A 22,660-nucleotide genomic window follows, 5' to 3' on the forward strand; every position below is an offset into this window, starting at 1 on the left:
CTGCAACCCTAACCTGTTTAATAGCTTGGTGGATATCTGCACAAGCATTTTATTGAATCTGCAGACAGATGTTGTCCAGCTGTAGTGGCAGCTGGAAAACTCAGGGCCAGCTGAAGGGTGGGGTTAGATGGATGGATAAGCAGCCTCGTATATAGAACATGCAGAGCTTTGCTTGCACTAATAGCTGCCTATAAAGTTTAGGTTGCTAAAGAATGGGCTAAAATCAAATGGAAAGCTGTGATGAATGTCTACTGGCAGTGAAATCCTCAATCTGTATGTCAATTTGTGTTTTTTGGGGGGCGGTGGGGGGTAATTATGCACAATTTACCTCAGAAACTTCACAAATACTCAGTATGCTGTATAGATCAAAGATGTCCTAATCAACCATATTGCAGACATAGTCTTTTTGCTAAGCGATCAAACATTTGTGGCTCATCGTCTGCCTCCAACAAGGATAAATGAAGTGTCCTCACTCCACAGAATTGCCACCAGCACTGCTGAGAAGGAAATGCTCAGGCCTGTCCTTCATACTATCTCAGCTTAGAAATCATATTTAGAGAGGCAGCAGGGGAACGGGGAGGTGCCTGAGCTGGGGGGGGGGGGGCTCCCTCACCCGGCCTGATCAATAGCACGGGCCCCGGAGTGAAGCCGGAGCGAGAGCAGTCCTAACGAAGCGCATTGAGCAGGCCTGGAGTTTGAGCACTAGTTGGGCAGCACTCATTTGTTCATTTAAAGGAAGATCAATGGCCTCCCTGCTGCGTCACAGCGGATACCCAGCGGGAGGGCTCACCAGCAATGATACCCTTCTAAATATTTGATGCTGGTTGGTTGGTGGTGGGGGAAGAGGTTGGAGGGTTTACACAATATAGTTTTGCAGCTGTTCTCCCTGCCAGTTGAGCAGAGTGTCTCAGGGCAGTTCACATTAGTAATTGATGGTGCCCCACAGTGGCCTGTTTTGAGGCCACTGTTCATTTCATGGGCTATCACTTTTTTTATTACCCGACTGATGCCTTCACAGCCAATTAATTATTCATGATGTGCTAATTAAGGGACAAAATAAAGTAGTGCAATTAAGACCAGTTCAATTAAACAAGAGAGGGTCCCTGCTTGCTAAGTTGTTTATCAATATAAGATGAAGGCGCCAAATAGTTGCATCCTTGATTGACCCTGACTGCCTCTACTCCCTGAACATACTGGACTCTTTATTTTAAAACATATTTCTAATGGTCTCTAAATGTTCCTGCTGTCCCCTCCATACTTCAGAGTCTGGCAGAAGCAGCACATACTGAGCATGCCAGACATTTGGCTCCATATTTAGCTAGCCATCACACACACACACACACACACATACACACACTCACTCACACACACACAGATGTGCTTGTATACACACACACACACACACACACACACACACACACCTGTGCTAGTCCCTGTCCATCTCCCAGATTGGCCCAGGTGCTGGGTTTTGATTGGCTGAGTGCTAATGGCTGCTATGTTCACTGCTAAAGCTGGTGTCATAGCTCCTCCTATCCATCTCTCTCCCTCATCATCATCATCATCATCATCATCATCATCATCATCCTCATCTGGCGACATGGAGCTAGCAGCTCACGCAACAGCCGGACACTTTTCCATTCCAGTCACAGCGCAGTCGCTGCCCCCTCCAGAGTTGCATCATTACCGAGATTATCCCACGTCTTTTAGATAATGACGGCTAATGTATCACCAATAAAGATGAATGAGGGGAGCTGGGAGCCTCTAATTGGAGGGACATGATGTCTGACTCTGTGTCGGCGACTGTGCCTACAGTGTTGAGCGCTTTGTGGAGTTGTCGCTGCATAGCTCTTGGTACTCAGCTGGAAGGGCTATGTGAAGAGTAGTCATCTCAGGGGTCTGGACTGGAGGGTCAGGCGATCCAGAGTGCACCCTGGACAGGACCAATACAGAATTCATGAATTTATCATAATTGGAGTCAAGCAATTTGAGTCAGACAGGAAATAGAATTCGAATTTATTGAAACAGTTCTGCATAGTTATCATGGAAGTAAAGTGTAATCCTCTCTTCAGACATAGAGGTTGGTTAAAGCAAATATTTTTAATTCAGGACTTGCTGCATTCTAGAAAATACAGTGTAAAATACAAAAGTTGTGTTATATGTAAAATTGTTGGATCCTTGTTGCATTGTTGGTCATTTATGAGCACGATTGTTTCTGCGATCTCTGTGATTACATGGAAAGATCATTTGCTGTCCTTTCATTTATTCTTTTAAGACTTTGAGGTGACATATTCACCTTGAGAGAATGACATGAGCAAATTTTAGAATCCATTTTTCCTTCACTTCACTTCCCCTTTTACTGTTCCAGTCTAATTTACAAAGCACAGTCTACTCGTCAACCCTTGGAAAGTAAAAATCTGTTTCCATCTTCAGACTTGTTTAGCGTCTCTCTTTCTAGAGCTTGTAGCTCAAATGGACGTGGCCTTTTGCCTGGAGCTGGGGCCACATGAATGCATCAACCATGGCCTCTGAGTAGTCCTATTGTAGACAGACTGGGGCGGCAGGACAAGCCAGCTATTGAGGAGCAGATTAGATTAACAGTAATCCTCCCACAGTGTTCTGAGCCCTGTCTGTGCAAACTCTAGTCCCTGAGCGCATCAGTCACACTCGTCTGCCCAGCATGACGACGGAGGGCCCCGGCCACCCTGGCCTTCTCTCCTGTGGCTGTCGGCCCGGGGCCAGAGCCAGGGAGAGTATTGAGCGCTACCTCTCTGCTTCTGTATTCTGCTGAAAGTGTTTTGCTGTTGTTTTGCAGTATATCTCTGTTTCATTTTTATTTACCAAATCCTTATTACAAAGACCAGGGTTTACTGGGAAGTGTACTTTACTTTGACCAAATACAACAATACACTCACTGGCCACTTTATTAAGGACACCATACTGATACTGGGCAGGAACCTCATTTTGTCCCATAGCAGCCTGATTTCTTTGTTGCATGGATTCCACCAGGTGGTGGAGATTTTGGTCCATGTTAACATGATTGCTGGTATTGCTGCAGATTTGTCTGCTGCACACCCATGCTGTGAATCTCCTGTCCTAGTATATCTCAAATGTGCTCTATTAGATTTACAACTGGTGACTGGGAAGACCATTTATGTACACTGAACACATTGTCATGGTGATGGAACCAGTATAAGATGACTTCTGCTTTGTAATATGGCACATTATTATGCTGGAAGTATCCATTATAAGATTGTGAATTGTAGCTATTGTGGGTATATTGTGACCATGCACATGAACAGCACTCGATTGGTATTAGTGAGCGCCAGCGTGTGCCAAGAAACCATTCCCTACACCATTATACCACCATTGCCAGCCCAAACGTGTTGAAACAAGGCAGGTTGAGGCCATGAATTCAGGCTGTTTACGCCAACTTGACCTTCTGAATGCTACAGCAGAAATTGTAATTCAATCTTTTGCCCCATCTTCACATATTCGTTTTTTGGGAGCCTGTGCCCACTGTAGCATCAGTCTATTGTTCTGTTCTAATGCATGGGCTTCTGCTGTGGTAGCCCATCCACCTCAAGGTTCATTCCCACCACAGTGGGAAAGAATGGTTATTTTACTTGGGTAGCCTCCAAAAAATAACTCCCCCCCACCCCCCAAAAAAGCTTTAACTATTTTCATCAAATGTACTTTTTTAATGTTCTTTGTACTTGAGATCTACTGTCAAGGGAAGGAACTTCACTTCTGTGGTCATATGAAAACACTGGCCAGGGCTTGATAGTCAATCTAAATCAAACAATGATGAAAAAAGATTTTTGGAAAGGAAGTAGCATCTAGAGTTCTGCCTCACTTGCTTTTCAATTATGGCAGACAGAGCAGAACAGAATTGTTAGTGCCATTTATTGAATGTGCTTCCCTCTGCATAAAGGTGCATGTCAAGAAATCCATCGCCGTGTATAACAACCTGTCTGTTTTACCGCAACAAAGAGATCCCACTCTTGTCAGATAGCCTGTGCCAGTTCATTAGAAACAAGGAAAGGATAAAAAGAGTCTAGAAAGACACGCTGACAAAGACACATTTCTCTATCCACCCATCCACACAGTGTTGGTAGTCACCCTGAAGAATATCTCTTGACGCTGCGCATTCACATGGTGCAGAACAAAAGCAATTGCTGAATGAATCGATTATGATAATGATTGGTTGGTGTAAAGAGCATTTTCCCACTGAATGAAAGTAAGATGATGGATTATTGGAAAAAACATTAACAGAGATCTTTATGCATGACTGGGTCCCATCTTTCTCTAACATGAAGAACAGCAGTGTTCTTTCAGTTAGCCACACCTCTTTTTGACTTTTGAATCTAAACTTGTAATCACTGACTAGTCACAGTGAAATTTTAAGTCCTACATGCTGGATCTCAGAGACAAAGCATTAAAAAGCAACCAGTAATAAAACAACCAGTAATTTCAAAACATAAATGTGTTTTATATCTCAAAGCTTAAACAACATTTACACCTCCATTTGTAATAAATGTATAAACATAATGGCAACAAATTAAACAACGTATTACATTAATCAATTAATTATTAATGTAATTCATTTGATGGCAGCTTTAAGAGCCAGTTTTATGAACCTAATGTTGGTGCTCCTGCCAACTGGTAGTAAGGATTAATGTAATTCATTTTTAATAGATTTGACACCACAGATAATAATTGGAATGAGATTATGTGAACACGGTACAGTGACTCTCATGCAGTCGGCCTGGAAGATCACCACGTTTAACATCTTGAACACAAACTCAGTTTGTAAATATAGAGATAACAGAAATTAAAAGGTCACTTTGTTTGGACTGATAACGTGCAGGGACAATTGGGATAAGATGGTAAACTCTCTAGGTATTAAATACACTGCCTTTCACAACACTTATTTTATTCGGGAATTTTTTTTTTAATGAGTTGGTGCAGTTAATACTCGACTACGTGCAGTTTTTTTTTAATAAAACAAACAAAATTGTTAAATGATTTAATACTGTCAGTCATTGAGCCCCCATGGCGTCCTTCATCGGTCTTGATTAGTACAGTCTAAGTCAGAGGGGGCGCTGTGGACCAGACAGAAATAGTCGATCTCAGAAGCCTTTCCCTTTGTGTTTATATTTTTAATTCTTTTAGAGGGAAACTGTCAACCATATCCAAAGTGCTGGACCAAAGAGAAATAATGTATGCTTTCGTGAGGTTCTTTGAGGACGATATGTGCTATGCGTTACCTGTATCAAATGTGAAAGATTTCAGACCTCTGCACAAAACAGATTTTGATAATCAGAAGGTGTATGTGGCTCTCAGAAGTGAAGAGAGTGGCACAGGCCAGCCAGCCAAGGCTCAGATTCTCGCCCTCGCAGGTAAGTTCTCCAACTGCATGCTTTTTCATGTTTTAGATTTTTTTTCCCCACACTTGTTCTGACTTTGCCAACATGTTCCAGTCAGCCAGGAGCTTCTCTGAAACACACCCCAGGAATACCATGGCGCTGTCTGTATGGAGACGGTTTATCCGACTGAAGGACAGCTGTGGCGGTTGTTTTAGCGTCTCCAGGGCGGCTTACCTCGCTAGCCTAGCTCACACAACCATTACCAGCAAAAGCTAGGAGAGGTGTCACTCAGCCTTCGGCTCCGGTTTGGCTTCGACCACCGTGATGGCCATCTTGTGTAATGTACAAAGCTAACTTTTATGACATTACACGACACAGGGAGGGGTGCGCCTGCTGCGGTAGGTGTTTCCTAGCGTTAACCTAGCGAGCTAAAGGTGCTAGCGAGGTGTGTAGCTAGCCAGCGGCTAACGTTAGACGTGACATATCGCCATGTAGCCCGCTAGCCTAGCTCTGCCGAGAGGGCTAGGTGAGGCTATTCAGCTTGAACCTAGGTGCTTGTGCCAGTTCTGGTTAGACAGACGTGTATTTAGAAACGCCTGTACTTGTACGGGACTCGGACAACACAGGAGGAAAACCGGGGGAGGTGTAGGTGGGCTTCCCCTTCTGCCAACCCGGTGACGCGGGCAGATAGCTGGGCAAATGATTACCTCTCATGTGCCGTTCAGCTCTGAGTGGCTACACATCTCTGGTTTTCTTAGCTGCAGAGGTCTTTTAAATGGAAAGGAATATTGTAGTACTGGTGGTTATTCTATTGAAACATATTAACTGGCTAATTTTATTATACATTGGAACGCATAATTTTGGCAATATATGCCATTTTAACCTGCCATGTAAGTAGTGGCAGGTCAAAACGGACTGATTCAAACACTTTTGATTAGCTGCTTCTTCATTTTGCAATTAAACTCAGTACTCATTACTCATACTCAATTAGTGTCTGTACTACTGGCCACTTTATAGGAGTACACTGAAATGTTAGTCATACTGAAGCATTCACATCGGAATATATTGCAATGTACACAACCCCCTTAAATTAACTTGGTAATAGCAGTGAGTTGTCATCAGGGTTTTGTAATATTGATTTCTTTTGGAACATGCAAGTTTGTTTGGTAATACAGAATACTGAATGAAAGTTCCCTGCTGACACATTTCTACCTTCTTTTTTTTTTAGATAGCATTGAGGAATTTGAGGACAGTATTATGCAAAAGAAGATGAAAATTCCCAAAATGTCAACCAGGAATGCAGGACATGCAGTAGAAAATCACTTTGGTGACGAAAGAATACCCCTCAGACATAAAAAGGTACAGTAAGGCAGCAGGATGGATTAATTTGGGATTCATGTATAAATGGGGATTGGATTAACATGGATTTTTGCACTGATCTTAAGAGTGGGTTTTTTGTTTTTTGTTGTTTTTTTTTTGAAGGAAAATGTAAGTGCTTTATATTTAAATTAGAGCAGCACAGTTCTAATATGTGGAATTGTGCGTGATGACAGTTGTTGTATTCGTTGCTGTAAGTGCACAGCTTTTGACAGTGCTGTTAAATGGCATAAGTTGCCACAACTGCTCCATGCCCACTGTATTAGGATCACCATGCAAATACTAACTAGGACTACGATTTGTTCTCAGAACAGCTTCTGTTCTTTGTGGCATGAATTCCATAAGGTGTTGAAAAGATTCCTTTGAACTTTTTGTCCATGCTGACATGATTGCATCATGTAATTGCTGCAGATTTGTCCGATCCATGTTCATGCTGTGAAGTTCTTGTTATGCCACATCCCAAAGGTGCTCTATTGGATTCAGGTCTGGTGACTGGAGAGGCTGCTGAAATACAAAGAACTCATTGTTATGGTCATGGGACCAGTTTAAGATGACTTGTGCGTTGTGACATAGTATATTATTATGCTGGAAGTAGCCATTATAAGATTGTGAATTGTGGCCATTAAGGGATGCACACTGTCAGCAACAATACTCAGATAGACTGTGGCACTCAAACGATGCTCGATTGGTATTAGGGAACCTGATGTGTGAAAACATTCTCCACACCTCCACCAGCACCCAGGATTGTCACGTTTATGTTTATGGCATTTGGCAGACGCTCTTATCCAGACCAGCTTACAAAAGTCACAAGGCAGCAGGGGCCATGGATTCATGTGGTTTACATCAAATTCTGTCCATACCATTTGTGTTGAAATCAAGATTCATCAGACCAGGCAGTATGTTTTTCAGTCTCCAACTGTCCAGTTTCCATGGGCTTCTGCCCAGTGTGGCTTCAGATTCCTGGTGTTGGCTGACAGGAATTGAGCCCGAAATCCAGTTCTTTTGTTGTATCCCATCCGCCTCATGTTCTGACATGTTTTTCCTGCTAACTACGATTGTAAAATGTGTGGGTTTGTTTGTTTATTTATTTATCATTGCCATAGCCTTCTTGTCAGCTTCAACCAGTGTGGCTGTTCACCTCTGATTTCTCTCTCAACAAGGCATTTCGACCCACTGAACTTGCCGCTCACTGAATGGTGTTTTGGGTTTTTTTTTGTTTTTTGTTTTTTTTTTGGTTTGGTTTTTTTTGGGGTACCACTCTGTGTAAATCCTAGATACTGTGGTGCATGAAAATGTCCTTACATGAGCAGTTTCTGCAATACTGAAACCTGCCCATCTGGCCCCATCAACCATGGTCATAGTCCCTCATATCACATTTCCCCGCATGTTGATGTTTGATGTGAACATTAGCCGAAGCTCTTGAGTGGGTTGGATAATTACAAGAGTTAGCAGGAGCACAGGTGTTTGTGTACTTTCACTGGCTTTGACAAATACCAGCCACCAAGATATGCACTGTGCCTGTATATAAAACCTAGAAGCAATTACCCTGGCATTGCTTAAAATAATGCAAATTATCATATTGTTCTGTTAATATTGGATAGAGCCTTAACCAAGTTGTTCACCTGCTGCTGGTGTAGTTTACTATTTTGGTCCTGGTTGACGTAGCCTGGCTGTCCTCTGCCAGCACTTTCTACCACTTCACTCTGGAGGTAACCATCTCAGATGGCATACGGCAGATGTACTGGAGAGGGTCTGCAACAGGCGTCACTGGGAATGTATGTTGCCCTTTTTGACACTCTTGTGTTGACATGCTGTGTTCCTCAGAAAAACCAATAGAGCACAGACAAGCTGGTGTATTCTCTCACATCTGGGCACTGCAAAAGGGCTCAAGTTGATTAGGCTTCCTAAACACAGTTTAACAAGCCTCTGTGTAGCCCCGAGCTGATGAGTTCAGTCAAAACTTAATTATTAGATCCTGTCTGTTATCATGTGAACCATTTGTGTCAGAGCCAGGAAAACACCAGACTGTAGAGTGCTGTGGAGCTGCAGGGCCCGAGTTGGAACCCCCGAGCTAAGCCTTTTTAGATAATGTTCTCTTAGATCAAAGTGGTGTTCTCAAGGCTTGATGTGATGTGTAACTGCTGAGTATTGATTGATTGCTTGTTTATTTGATCAATTTTGCTTGTCCCCAAAAGTAAAATCAGAGAAAATAAAGTTATTTTTAATGTGCAGAGGTCCCTAACACCCTTAAACATGAAGCATTTGCTGGGAAAGGAGTATTTTCCTAAACTATCAAACACAGAAAAACATCATCCAAGGTTCACATTTATTGTCCCTCCTCAGGCACACGTCTTCATCTTGGTCAGTGTTTAACATGGAGCAGCATTAGACAGCCTGTGCTGTATTCAGGGTGCTTGGCTGCTTGATCTAACGCTCAGATAAGTTTCTAACAAGAACATCTGGTTTTCTGGGAGTGAGGAAATGCAAGACTACGAGGGTGTGCAAGTCCTGAAATCACGGTTCTTTATTAAGGGGGAGAATCTTGCGTTCTGAAAAACTAGGTATCCCCAGCTGTGCCAGGGCCATTGGACCTGGTATGCTACAGCTGTGTTCCATTTTGAAGGTTGCTGTGTCCCAAATGGAAAATAAGTTAAGTTTTGTGTAGGTTGTATTACTAGGGTGTGGTACTAAACCAGTAATAGAATTTGCTAGACTGGGGAATTGACACAGAAGCATCATTGTTCCATTATCCCATGTTCTATTTGGCTTTGATTTCACAGTGGGCTGATTTTACAATTACATTTTCATTACATTACATTTTCTTGTTGCTAGAAAAGTTATTTAAAAAAAGCCCTGCAGATTGTGATAGTATGCCTTCACTCAAATTTAAAGCATATTTCTTTGAGTTTATTTAATCTTGCATTTTTATATAGTTTAATGTACTGGCAAGGATTTGTTCCATGGAGACAACAAAACACTATTGTAAGTTGCTCTGGACAAGAGTGTCTGCTAAATGCTTTAAAGGTAACATAGTGTAGTCGATTCAGTAGCGTAGTCAAATGTTGCCTTTTTTTTTTTTATTATGAATGTGGCTCGTGACACTAAGTGCATAGTTGCATCTGGCAGGTGCATCCTCCGGAGCAGCAGAAGGCCTCCTCCAAGAGCCTGGCGGCAGTGGTGGCACGCCTGGAGCGGAACGCCGTCAGCTCCTGCGCCGAGGGCGAGGAGTTGGACCGGCTGGCCGAGGAGGAGGAAGATGAGGATGAAGAGGAAGAGGAGGAGGTGGCGGCGGCGGCGATGGGCGCGGGGCCGGCGGCCGTGGTCCCCCGCGTGCTTTATGAGGAGCTGGTGCACAGCTACAGGCAGCAGGAGGAGGAGATGCGGCGGCTGCAGCAGGAGCTGGAGCGGGCACGCCGACAGCTCCTCCAGCAGGCCAAGAAGCTGAAGGAGCACGGCAGCCTGCTGACGGAGGTGAAGGAGCTGCGTGACTTCAACCGCCGCCTGCAGGACGTCCTTCTCATGAGACTGGGCAGTGGTAAGACACGCACACACACACACACACACGCGCGCACGCACACGCACGCGCACACGCACACACACGCACACACACACACACCCCAAATGCTTTATATGTGTGTCTAAACCTGCCATCCAGTTATCAGTGAAAGCAGGCCTGGGCGTTTGACTGCTATGCTCTGGGTGCGTTACAGGATATTATGGAGGACCTGGTTTGTTGGTTGTTTTTGTTATTAAGAAATGTAATGCTATTGGATGGCCCACTTTAAGGTGCATAGTGGTGTGCATTTTCATTCAGGTTTCTGTTGAGTTGAAAAGTCCATCATGGCTAGTAGTGTGACAAATTACACTGCATTGCTAGTGCTGAGATGAGTTATGTCAGTGCCTGTTCCAGCAGCAAGGCATGCACTACAACTGAGTCCAACCAAACTGTACCCCAGTGAAATTTTCATCTGTGTTTTTATTGAATAAGGGCTACCTGTTATTACTGTGAATCATAATGTCACTTCAAACAGCATCAGCCATTGCATAGTGTTTTGTGATGATTCTTGTGGGTATTATTTGCTTTTCAATATAATAGCCCGCATTTTATAAAAGTGATACTGTAGATGTATTTTTTTTGTTGTTGTTGTCCTGAAAATTTTAGAATGCCTCATTAAATCTCACATTTATTAGTGTATTAAGGGTAGATTTTTTATGCGACTCTATTCCTCAAGCCTTTGTAGCAATCCGTAATTCCTCAGTGCTGCAGTGGTTCTGTGAAAGGTGTGAGTTCACCTTTCTCTAAACTAGGCCTGTGCACTGTGCTCCAGTGTTAGAGTAGCGGCGGGAGGTGATTACTCCTGAGGCTTCTGAACCACACTGCCGGCTGCTTAAAAGAAGACGTGGTGTCCAGAGTTCTGGGGCCAGTGTCCCAGCCAACCGCTCTCTGTGTTTGTGACTGTGTGTGTAAGTGTGTTGGTGTGCATGTGTGAGTGTGGTTGTGTATATGACTATGAGTGTGTGCGCGAACGTGTGTCCACCCATGTGTTTCAGAGGGGTCAGACGGGGGGGGGGGGGGGGGGGTTTTTTAAGTGGGCTGCTGGTGAGTGGTAAAGATTAGACTGGCCAGGGTGTGGTGGGGTCATGAACGCAGCGCATTGACTGATATTCAAACTCCTCAGCTGCATGAAAGTTTTGCACGGCCAGCCACCAAGCCATCTTGCAGGGCTAAAATAACCTGAGTGTCTGGAGGCCCCAGCAGCCACCCAAAGTGGGGGAACCAGGACCCATTGCTGGCCTGGAACCCAGGCTCCTGAGACCAAGGGGCTGTGTGTGCTGGGCTGCAGGGGGCCTCCTGCTTTTCCATGCTTTCCTGTTAACCTTGCTGTGCCATGCTACAGGCCAACACATCTTCATTAACCTGCTCTTGAACGCTTCCCTGCCTGCAGAGCCAATGCACGACAATGGCACTCAGACAATCAAAGCCGAGGTGGTGGAGCCAATCGCAGAGCCACAGGAAGTGTGCCGAGAGGAAGCCAACACTAGCTCCACTCACTCACCCTCTCCAAGGACCGTCTATACCTTCAACGATGGAAAAGTAAGAGTGACTGTGTGTGTGTGTGTGTGTGTGTGTGTGTGTGTGTGTCTGTGTCTCTCTCTCTCTCTCTCTCTGTTCATATAGCAGGGGTTATACTTCTTTTTTCAATGTGACCTGGTGTGTCTGGTCACTCCAAGGCGTATTAACTTTCAGGCGTGGCCGCTCTCAGGATGGCTCTTGACTGCGTCGAGATCCGATCTCGGCATCCACATATTGAAGCGGTCTGTCTCACGTTTCTGTGCTATCTTAGTTATGGACAGAAATCTGGCCACAATCTAGATATTGCGAGGGACCTCATTTGTTTAGCACATGCCCTGCTGATATGTTCCTTATTGGTTTCGTGCGGCTAAATGAAAGCATGCTCACACACCACGTCCTCAGCCACACAAGCAGGAAAACTCTGCCCTTCTACCCTGTGCCCTTTTTCATGACATTGCACAGGGACACACACACACTGCCAATCACAAATTTGCGCACACACTTTGTTTAGTTTTATTGTTTTCTAGATGAATGGTGAAGGTTATAACCATTAAAGGCCCTGCACAGGATTCGTCCTCCTTATAAATGTTATATTAGCAGGACGTATGTGATTATCTTATGTGATTATGCTTCTGCTTCAATTCAACATTTAATGGCCACTGCAGAGTGTATAAAATAACCTGTACATTTCTTTTCTTTTTTTTTTTTTGTATACTACCATTTAGGAATTATACTTTATTTGGTGTTCTCTTTGACGTCAGAGATAACGTCCTTATCTAACGGATCTAGCAAATCATAAGCTACTTTATTTTGCATATTCATGAACTGTGATGTCAACTGACCCTCATTGCTCTGTTGGAGTACATGCATGTGGATGCAAGCAGGAGAGAGGTTTCTCTTTACATTTTATTCCAGAAAACGAGATCAAATCAAAATGGCTGACATTGCTTTCTGGGGTTAAAGTGACAGCAAATGTAAGAATTTGTAAGACATTTTGCTATGAATTCGTTTGAAAATGGGGCTCAATACAGTTCCGCATTTGCAAGCCGACTAAAGCTTAATGCAGCAGCCTTCCCAATACTTACTGGAAACAATGTAGATGATAAGTTGGTAAGTCTTTATTTTTAATTAAGACATTGTTTTATTTGACACTTTACTCATTAATGTAGCAAGCAATGCGAATGTACCGATGTGCAGGCCAGCCTTTGCTAAGTTTAGGTAATTTAGCTCAGCTACAAGTTTGTTTTGATAATGTTATATGATGCGATACACTTTTGACATTGACTTTCCCTCGTTTAGCTCCTGTCGTGTGTATTCAGAGCCCATTAGCAAGACCTGGTTAACCAGATGAATATAAGATAGTTAACGCTATATGCTGGTCAATCCTTTGGGTCCCCAGCCCACACAGCAGAATGGTAAGAGGTGACGGAGAAAGAACATTTTTAAAAACTCCTTTTAATGCCATTTTAGAAGAATAAATATTTGCAGAAATACTTATTTTTCACAGATTAAAAAAAAAAGTAGAACATATGGGATTATGCTGTCTTTAGATTTGAGTTTCTTCAGAGCAGCCCACCTGTCCTTTGAGAGCTTTGCTCACTCGTGGCGGTGGTCTTAACCAGCTTCAGGAGACACCACTCAGGCTCCTCCTCCACAAGATGAATGATGAAGACATTTACATGAAGAGCCCTTGTGGAGTGAGGCACTAAAGTTCTGAATGAAAAATATATGCCAAGGGGGCATTTAAATTATATTATTAATAATAATAATAATAATGTGTTTGCAAAACAGTTCATAATATATAGCATATAAACATTCTTATTCATCTATTTAGAATTTGTCTTGGAAACAAATTTTAGCATTAACCTATTTAGAATGAAACTTTGAAAAATATCCGTTGAGGCAGGTGCGTTCAAACCTGCCCAAACGTTTGACTGGTACTGTAAATGGGCCTGAGCACACGTCATATGTGGACCCATCCGTGTGCGCTCAGCTGAGAGCCAGCCTGGCAGCTTGGGTTAGTGAAGCCCAGGCTAACCCTGGCCTGGGACGCCCTAGCCACCGCGTCCTTATGCCATTGACCGTGTGGAGTTTATAGCTCCTGCGGTGGGGCTGTGAGGGCTTTTGTTCAGCCCTTTCAGGTTTCTCTAATTAGCTATGACGCTCCCACCCCAGTGGACATTTTAAGCAGAACGCTTGCTGAGATTTTGCTGGGCCCTGTGAGCAGACAGCGAGTTCTGAGCTTTCCCCTTATTCCACCAGCCTCCCGTTAAGGGTTTGTGCTACAAGCCAAAAAGGTTCTCAGACCGCGCAGGAAGAACAAAGGTAATATTTTCCCATGTTAAATCTCTGTAGAGATGCAGCTGTGCTGAGTGGTGGCTAGCCTGGTGCAGAGGCAGCCTGGCACATCAGTGTCAGTGCGGTGCCTGTCAAAACACATCCCTTCATCCCAGCCAACCCAGCAACTGGGGCCCCTGATGCACTTATGAAGCGCCACTCTCGCAACTGGCCTTGGGATTGGCTCTGGGAAGATGGGCGGGGCACGGAAGCCAGAGCCTGTTAGACCGGTCCCTGCAGGGAGCGAAAGTTGAAACACCTGCCGGTTAAGGGGAAATTTAAAAAAAAAAGGCTTTGTCAGACGTAACTGAATTTTAGACTGGTGAAACTGCATCGTCATCAGGCTTTTGGACACAAAAGTTTCAGAGGGGCTTTAAGCTTGGCTGTCACAAAATATGTTAACGGTCCCCAGATGTCTATAGTTTTTTTTGTTTTTTTTTTCTAAACATTGTCATTATTATTAAAATCTAGTTTGTGTGTTATATGGGCACGTTGACGTAAGCTAATATGAGCTGAATTACATTCTGATTGTGTGTGGTGTATTATGTATTAAATCCAGCTTGTGCGTCCCTCTCCTCTAGGTTCACCTGGGTGGAGGCATCTGGGTGGAGGAGGAGAAATGGCATCAGCTGCAGCGTACGCAGGGCGACTCCAAATTCACCAAAAACCTGGCAGTGCTGATCTGGGGCACAGAGACGCTGAAGAACCGCAGCGTGACCGGCGTAGCCACTAAGAAGAAGAAGGACGCGCTGCCTAAACCACCCCTCTCCCCCAGCAAGCTCAAAATCGTACGAGGTGAATGGGACCCCACACACTTGCTCCCAAAAAGAGGTCACTTAATGCGTTTGGTCAGTTTGTCCTTTCTCCTTTGCGTTATGAGTGAAGCATCTCTGTTGTTCTTTTGTTAATGCACAAATATCTTTTAGGAGCTTTTCGAGGGGGAAGTCCCAATCCTGATCCAAAAATTTTATTTCAGAGTGTCTGTATGACCGCGTGTCCCAGGAGACGGCCGACAGTGCCGAGATCACACAGCGACTCTCCAAAGTGAACAAGTACATCTGTGAGAAGATCATGGACATCAACAAGTCCATCAAGAACGAGGAGCGGAGAGAATCCAAGCTGTTGATCCGGCAGACGGTGAAGATGGAAAACTTCTCCTACGATGGCATGTAGGGGCCGGCGAGCACTCCTCCCCCTAGCTCTCACTGCTCCTCACGGACCACTGGGAGGAGACGAGGCGTCACATGATCACCCGCTCTGCCATTTGAGATTCTCCCTTGAGCCCAAATAGAGGCCTTCTTTCCCTTTACTACCCCAGTACACCCAAGCCTCTCCGACAGCTTCACCCACAAAACCCCCACTGCCCATCATGTCCGTCAGCATGCGTGCAGTGAATGAATGAGAGCTTCTGGGGAGGTGGTTGGTTTATAAGCTTTGAATGGGGGATGTTGAGGGGTGTGCGGTTGGTTATGAAACGTGCGTTTGACAGGAGAGATCCTATAAATCACATCAAATACGAATGTGTATGGCACATCGACTGGTGTTCTGTGTCAGAACATGTCCTAATGTCTTTAAGTGGAGAACAAAGGTTTTTTCCCCTTCAAAAGAACAGTTCTGCTTTAAGGAGAACGTTCTTTATAAAACATGAATGCTCTTTTGACTCTGGAGCTTTGTGTGGAGTCGAATAGGTCTGTCTGCTGTTGGTACTTAGTGTGGAGAGACACAAAAGTGCACCTTTTAAGCAGGGTTCGTTCCTGCAGTGTCTTAATGGGGGGGGGGGGGGGAAGTACTTTGATGAATTGTTCGGGAAAGGCCCAGTAGTTTAGTACCGGTATATTGAGGATGGCCACCATCTGTTTAGTCTTGTTCAGGATGGTTTAGGGGAGTTGGGAGCTGAGGTGTTGTCTTCTGTTAGATCTGACGGTGCTAATGATGTGATGTGTTCTCAGACAAGTTCCCTCTGTTTCTCCGATCGCCAGCAAAATGGCCAGTAGATATTGTTATACAAATATTTCTTTTACATATCAGCAATACACTTTAGTTCAGCCTTTTTCCTCCGTTTGAGGCGATGTATCCAAACCTTACAAATAAGTGGATGCACGTTGGATCTTACTGTGATCTTAGTCACTTGATAGACTAGACATAGGAGGTATTTTATATTTTTATTGCCTTTGACATGTTGCCGATCATAAATGTTCTGTATTCTAAGTCAAGAAGTGTGAGCTAGGCTTTTTTTAATTTTATTTTTTATTTTTTTAAACCCTTTCTGATTTCATTTGGCGACCACTGGGAACTACGTTCTCTGTTTTTATAGCAAGCTGTGATTGTAATACAAGTTGCTATTGCTTAAACTGCACTTTGGAGTGTGAGTGGAGAGACATGGCAGGTGCCGTGTGAGGATGCGGGTAAAGCTGTCGGCAGCGCTCGGTGTTAAATGCGTCGGTCTCCTCCTTCAGACCAGACGTACGGCAGGGTCCCCACTCCAAACATCCTCCAGGGGGCACCACTAGTGGGGATGAAATACGGTATAATGACAACTTCCAGTGAGCCATGCCATTCATGTGCTGTTTTGGGGTTGTTTAGTTTTTTAAGTGTTTAGTTTTAATCCCCCCACTTTTCTTTCATATCTTTTTTTTTTTTTTTTCTCAAAAGGTTTGTTTGGCTGTTTATTTAAAAAAAAAAAAAAAAAAGACAAGCAAAGGAAAATAAGGCTCCTTTCTGCAGGTTCGAGTTCTCAACTGTGATGACGTTAACGCCAACTGTGAATCAACTCCAAATCTGCCTCTCAAGCCTTTCTCTCAGTTTTGCTTCCTGTCTTTCTGTTGCTTACATGTTTTCAGCTCTGCAGATCACGCGTTTTCTTAGTTGAATGACTTTAATGTGGGGAGCGCGGGTAACTGTATATTTGAATATATATTGGAAACATGCTGTTATGTTTTGGACAGTTCATGATTTGGATCCAGGTTGCACCTTACCCTGCTAAGGTCTCCAGTTTGAAATGGCTCCATCATCTTTTTGTCAATTAGCCTTTTACCTTTTGCCAATTTCACTTGTCATTCAGTCGGTTTCACTTTCTTTTCATTCGTGTGCATTTTCTCTTGAGTATAGATCGTGTAGAAGAAACCAGGGCTCGTCACAAATGTATTCTGTTTAATGGAGTGCTGTCAAAAAAAAACAAACCGTAAAACCATATCTTAAATTACAAGCACTAATTCCTGGTTGTCACAGCACTCCGAGAGCTCCTTCTATCACGTCACTGTGAGTCATTTGTTAAGGAGCATCATTTCCCTTTTTGTTTCATAGCTCTGTTTTCTGGAAGTGTGCCTGTAATTGGAGCTGGCGTAGTCACCGTACAAGACAGCACTTTAATCTTAAGAAATGCTATATCATAATGATAGGCAAATATGGGTCTTAATGGTTAGAAATTACACAGATGTGTGAGGTCCACTTCAGTGTCTACTATTGAGGTGACTTTTATGGGATGCGTTCTGGTAGAAAATGGTTTACGAGATGGTTCTCTTCACGTCTCCATGCACATGTTAACGGTTTTCGTCCTCTCTCCAGTTTCCTTTTTTTTTCTCTCTCTCTCTCTTTTTCAAATGACAAACCAAGTTTAGCACTTTCTGTACTGCTCTACAGTTCACACTTCATATATCTCTGAAAGGTAGTTTTATCTTAATGATTTCCTACTTTAACCTCCACGTCAAGGTAATAATAACGAAATAGACAGCTGGTTAATTAAAAAAAACAAAAAAAAACAAAAAAAAACAATTCCAGGTTATACTGTTGTGTGGAATTTAATTTTCCTTTGTTGGTGTGTAGATGTTGTGTGACGTGTGCTGTATATTGCCCCGCTAATCATGACATGGTGTTCTGTGATGTTGGGGCTGTGGGTACACTGGAAAACACCAGCCTTAGCAAAGCTGATGTGGAACGATAGCCAAAAGAAACTGTCAATCCTTGTGATCATCCTTTCATATTGAGATTCGTCAGTGGAAACGTTGCCTTGAACAGGAGGAAACACTTTATAAGTGATTCCTTTTTTCGACAGCCACTCAGTGAGTGAATTTGGGCTGAACAGCTTTCACATGCAATATGGTTGAAAAAGAAATGTAACGTCCCTTCAGTCGTGAACCCTAAACAGGGAAAACGTAACTGTGAAATATATCCATTCAGTTTATATGGCCATGATGAACTGCAGTCATCAAACGCTTAAAAGCTACACAAGCCTACCAGTGGACCTCTCTGAGATGATAACTGCTCTGGTCTGCACTAGTGAATCCATCTGTCCTCGCATTTGTGCCTCTGCTTTAGCTTTTGAGCTGCTTAGCTCCATACGGATCCAAAAGAACCTGCTCGTGCTAAACGAGAACGGATGCGTCGCGCTGTCGTTTATTCGGGTTTATATGTTGGTGGGGCGTCTGTGTGCTCCTCGGGCGGCGGGTTGAATGGAAGCCAAAGTGGGTGTGTAGAGTGCGAGTGCTGGGTATCGGTCAACTTTGGTATGAACTTGCACAAAATGGCCTTTGCCAAGGTTATTATTCAGAGTTATCTAAAGTGCAAAAAAAAAAAAAAAAAAAAAAGCAGAGGCTAAATTATATTTTTGTTTAAATTGTATTTAGAGGTCTAAGATGTTGCTGTAGTTGAACTTCTGCAGTGTGCCATGGTCGTGTTACTCTGTTTATATCAGGAGCATTACGCTTTCGCTGGTGTTTGTACGTACTGTTCTTTTAAATGGAATTTAAAAAATTCATGTTTTCCTTTTGTCATCCTTTTGATTTTCGGCTTTTTTATTTTTGATGCCAAAAAAAGAGGAATGGGGAGAATTTAAAAAGCGCTATTTTACATGTATAAAGGATAGTATTGCTTTGGCCTGCACTGTAAATCCACATACAGAGATTGTCAGTCAAATGCTGAGGACCCATCCACATGTTACACAGACCTGCCCAGTAGTCCACTATAGCACTTCCTGCCCCTGCTCACGTCATCACTTCCTGTTTATACTCACTCCAGCAGGTATCGTTGCCTCGCTGTTTCATGATCAAATCATGGTCTCAGTTGCGTTGAAACTATTCAGGGCCCAGCTCAGAGCAGTTCATAATAATCTCAGCTTTACGGGAATGGGGGGGAAAATAGTATTTTTTATAAAAGTCTAGCTAATCAATCAGGTCAGGGGGTTCTTAGGCCGTGATGAAACGTGTACAATCACAATCCTACCTCATTGCTTTTCATGTCTCTCTAGTCGTGTGCTCCGTTCATAGGACTTCACTTAACACTTGCACAGATTTGTAAATAAATCGCTATATAATTCTTTTTTTTTTTTCCTTTCTTTTTTTGGCTTTGGGTTGTTTTTTTTTGGTTGTCTTTTATCGTCCTGTTGGTAATATATGTTCTTACAATATCTCTTCAATTTGACAGATTTTAAAGCCTCCTTTTGGTCTGCCTGATTTGTGTAGGAATGTATCTTTTACCCATCCTATATTTGTGATTCTGTCAATGTTATTGTTGCAGTAAATCAATTAGATTTCTTTTCCATTCTGTACTGCTTTGGTTTTCTCTGGTTAATGGTGCTATTAGCACGTGTGTCATTTACCTCAGACGGTGCTACTTTTTTACTGTGGTGGATGCCATTCAGTGTCATATGATCAAAATCCAGATGTAAATTTTATTTGCTATGAAATGAAATCAGGACACAGACATATCTTAATCACATCACACCGTAGAATGCCGTAGAATCATGTCTGATGGGTGTTGTATTACCAGTTATGTATACTAATATTATTCAAAATGTGTTTATAAATAACTTAAATGGTATGTGCAGAGTTTATTTCTAATCAGCCTTCAGTAACGGCGGAGTCCGATGTCGTAGTAAGCTAGCCAGTCCACACAGTCTGTCTACCTGAATCACACTGGGCAGTCATCTCGCTTGTCAACCTGGACCTCAGCGAGAAACCTCCATCTCCACTCCCTAGCTACCGCCTCCAAATGACAATAGAAGAGTGGTGTATTAATACTCTGCGAGATATTGCAGAGGGTTTATAATAACTTAACTTACCAAAGTTGTTCCCTCCCAAAGACCGTTCATTTGCAGTGTATCTCTTAAAATTGTCTGAAGACAAAATTATACAAGCTTGCTCATCAGTTCTTTAATATTAATCTTACTAGAATCCTGTAAATAGTTTGATTAGCTGCATTTGTTTTGCCATACAGTCATGGCAAAAAGTGCTTCTCATAACAGAGCTTCTACCAGTAAATTGTCCTAGTAAGATGCTTTTGCAAACATCAGTAATCGGTTAAAAATTTGATTGTAAATCTGGATTTCAATGAGAACTGAAACCTGTTTTGTTTGTTTGTTTGTTTATTTCTCTTCCTTACCAAACGTGTTCAGTACATAACTTCAGGATATCATCTTTTCATGTTGGATGAGATGGCTAACATGTATCCTGAACATAATCAGTTCACCTCACAGCTAGATTACAGTTATGACTCACAGCAGCCATGCTGCATATAAATCTGTCCTTTCACCTCACATTTTGTCTTTTTCTTCAGCTTTATTCTTGCTGCTGAATAAATATCTAGTAGTCTATGTAAATGTACCTACCAGTATATTTCAGAAAGACGTGAGTAGTGCAGGTCTTCTGAAATGGCTGTGAACATGCTTTCTCTTCGGGTCCCAGGTTTTTGTGGGTGTGAGTTCCCCACACATACACACACACACATGCTGCTTTTGCCAGATTAATCTTTTCTGATAGAGGAGTACACATGGCGAACGTCCTTACCTTTTGGGTCGCTGTTGCCGTGGTGGCCAGGGCCGGCAGTTCCTTTACCTGGATTGAGCCTCGGTTCTCGATTGGGGAAGGAAAAAACTGCTTCGTTTCTGCAGAGAACCTCTATCTGAGCTTTGGTCTGTAGGCTTAAGCCTTCTCTGGCCCTTGTGTTTTCCTTCCTGCTTCGATTACACAGACGAGCAGAGAGAACCATTTTCTCACTGACCACTCCCACTCCTCTCTCGTGCAGCGCTGCCCTGGACAGCCTGCATGACTGTATTGTATGTGTGCTGCAGTCCAAGTACTCTTGTCCTATGTACAAATACACAGAATAAATGCAGACTTTTATTCTATAAATAAAAGATCCCTCTCAGGGGTCATCAGTCCTTTGTCTTTGTTCCCTGTGTGTTTGTGGGTGGGTGGGTGAGTGGGTTTTTGGTTTGTTCGTTTAGCGTGGAAACCGAACAGGTCAGATATCCAAACAGCACGGAAAATGGAGAGGATTTGCACAAGGCAGCAATAGAGAACCTAAAAGACTCGTAATTGCACGTTTGGTGTCACAATCACCTAAGGCACAGCTGTTTTAAAGCTGCTGCCTCATTCCAGTGCATTTACATAAGCTGGATCCTTCAAACAGTATAGATGGAATGCAGCTTTTCAGGAATTTGGCAAAAAAAAATGGGGGGGGGGGGCTTTTATTCCCTCTTACTGTTATACGCAATTTTCAAAACAGGTGACTGATGATTGTTCTAACAGGCGCCCAGTTGTGTTGAGCAGATTCATTGATGAGGTTATTTGAGAGCAACCAGTATGAGTTGAACTTCCCTTGGCTATGTCAAGAAAATTATTCCAAGGTCCAAATGTGTCAGGTGTCATTTTTGCTCTCCACACTAAGAGACTTTCAGTTTGTCATGTAGTCAGTTCGTCTGGTGTCAACGTAATCTGAACGTGTGTGTGTGTGTGTGTGTGTGTGTGTGTGTGCGTGCGGGTGTGTGGGTGTATACAGCAGTATGTTGTGGTATTTGTGCAGACGGCTCAGACAGAGTGGGGTTCTGCAATTGCGTCTCCAAACATGTCAGCAACACAGTCCACTGTCTTATACACAGTTTCATACACGATGCCTTAAAATCTTGACACTTGACATGTTCTCCAAAGTCAGAATCTTAAGGTGTGAAAGATTATGTTGGAAGACGTGTAGATGTGTGGAATCACCGACACGGTCAGTCCCAAGAGTGCACTATTGAGATGTGTGTTGGAATGTTGTCCTGGGACTTTTTGGACACACGAATAACCTTTTTCAAGGCCATTATTATCCCTAACAGTGTTCATTGTTAATTCTGCATTCATGCCATTTCGCAGTTCCCACTGCCTCCGAACCAACCCAAAGCCTTTGGAAGAAGCTGAGCGTGGCTCTTTCTGTGGATACTGATATGATCACATCCAATGCCTTGTGATCACCCTTCTGTCCAGTGACTCGCTCCTGATTCAGCACACTGCTGCTTAATTCAGATTGTTTAATAGTGTGTGGGACAGCATCAGACAACTCCTTTTATTTATTTATTTGGCTTGTAACAGCTGTGGAATTCTTGTCCCGCGATCCTGTGGTTTTGACTTCAGTTTGGACTCTCTCTCACACACACACACACACACACACACACACACATGCTGGCAGTGGTGAGAGATGGTGTGTGTTGGATGTGTGGCATTGAGGCTAGCCACAGCCCGAGTGGGCTCAAGAT

General features: G+C 43.3%; 2 protein-coding genes across 3 annotated transcripts in view; both read left to right on the forward strand.

Annotated features, from left to right (window-relative positions):
- Positions 1–22,660, forward strand: part of agbl4 (ATP/GTP binding protein-like 4) — a 249,801-nt gene that overhangs the window by 170,267 nt on the left and 56,874 nt on the right. The window lies entirely within an intron of this gene.
- Positions 645–15,911, forward strand: bend5 (BEN domain containing 5). The gene is made up of 6 exons (XM_027001300.2): positions 645–5,399; positions 6,595–6,725; positions 9,870–10,278; positions 11,690–11,838; positions 14,736–14,949; positions 15,131–15,911. Exons 1-6 carry the CDS (start codon positions 5,219–5,221, stop codon positions 15,325–15,327), a joined length of 1,281 nt encoding a protein of 426 aa, XP_026857101.2. The 5' UTR covers positions 645–5,218; the 3' UTR covers positions 15,328–15,911.

Source organism: Electrophorus electricus, chromosome 23 (genome assembly GCF_013358815.1).
Source record: "Electrophorus electricus isolate fEleEle1 chromosome 23, fEleEle1.pri, whole genome shotgun sequence".
Taxonomy (NCBI): Eukaryota; Metazoa; Chordata; class Actinopteri; order Gymnotiformes; family Gymnotidae; genus Electrophorus; species Electrophorus electricus.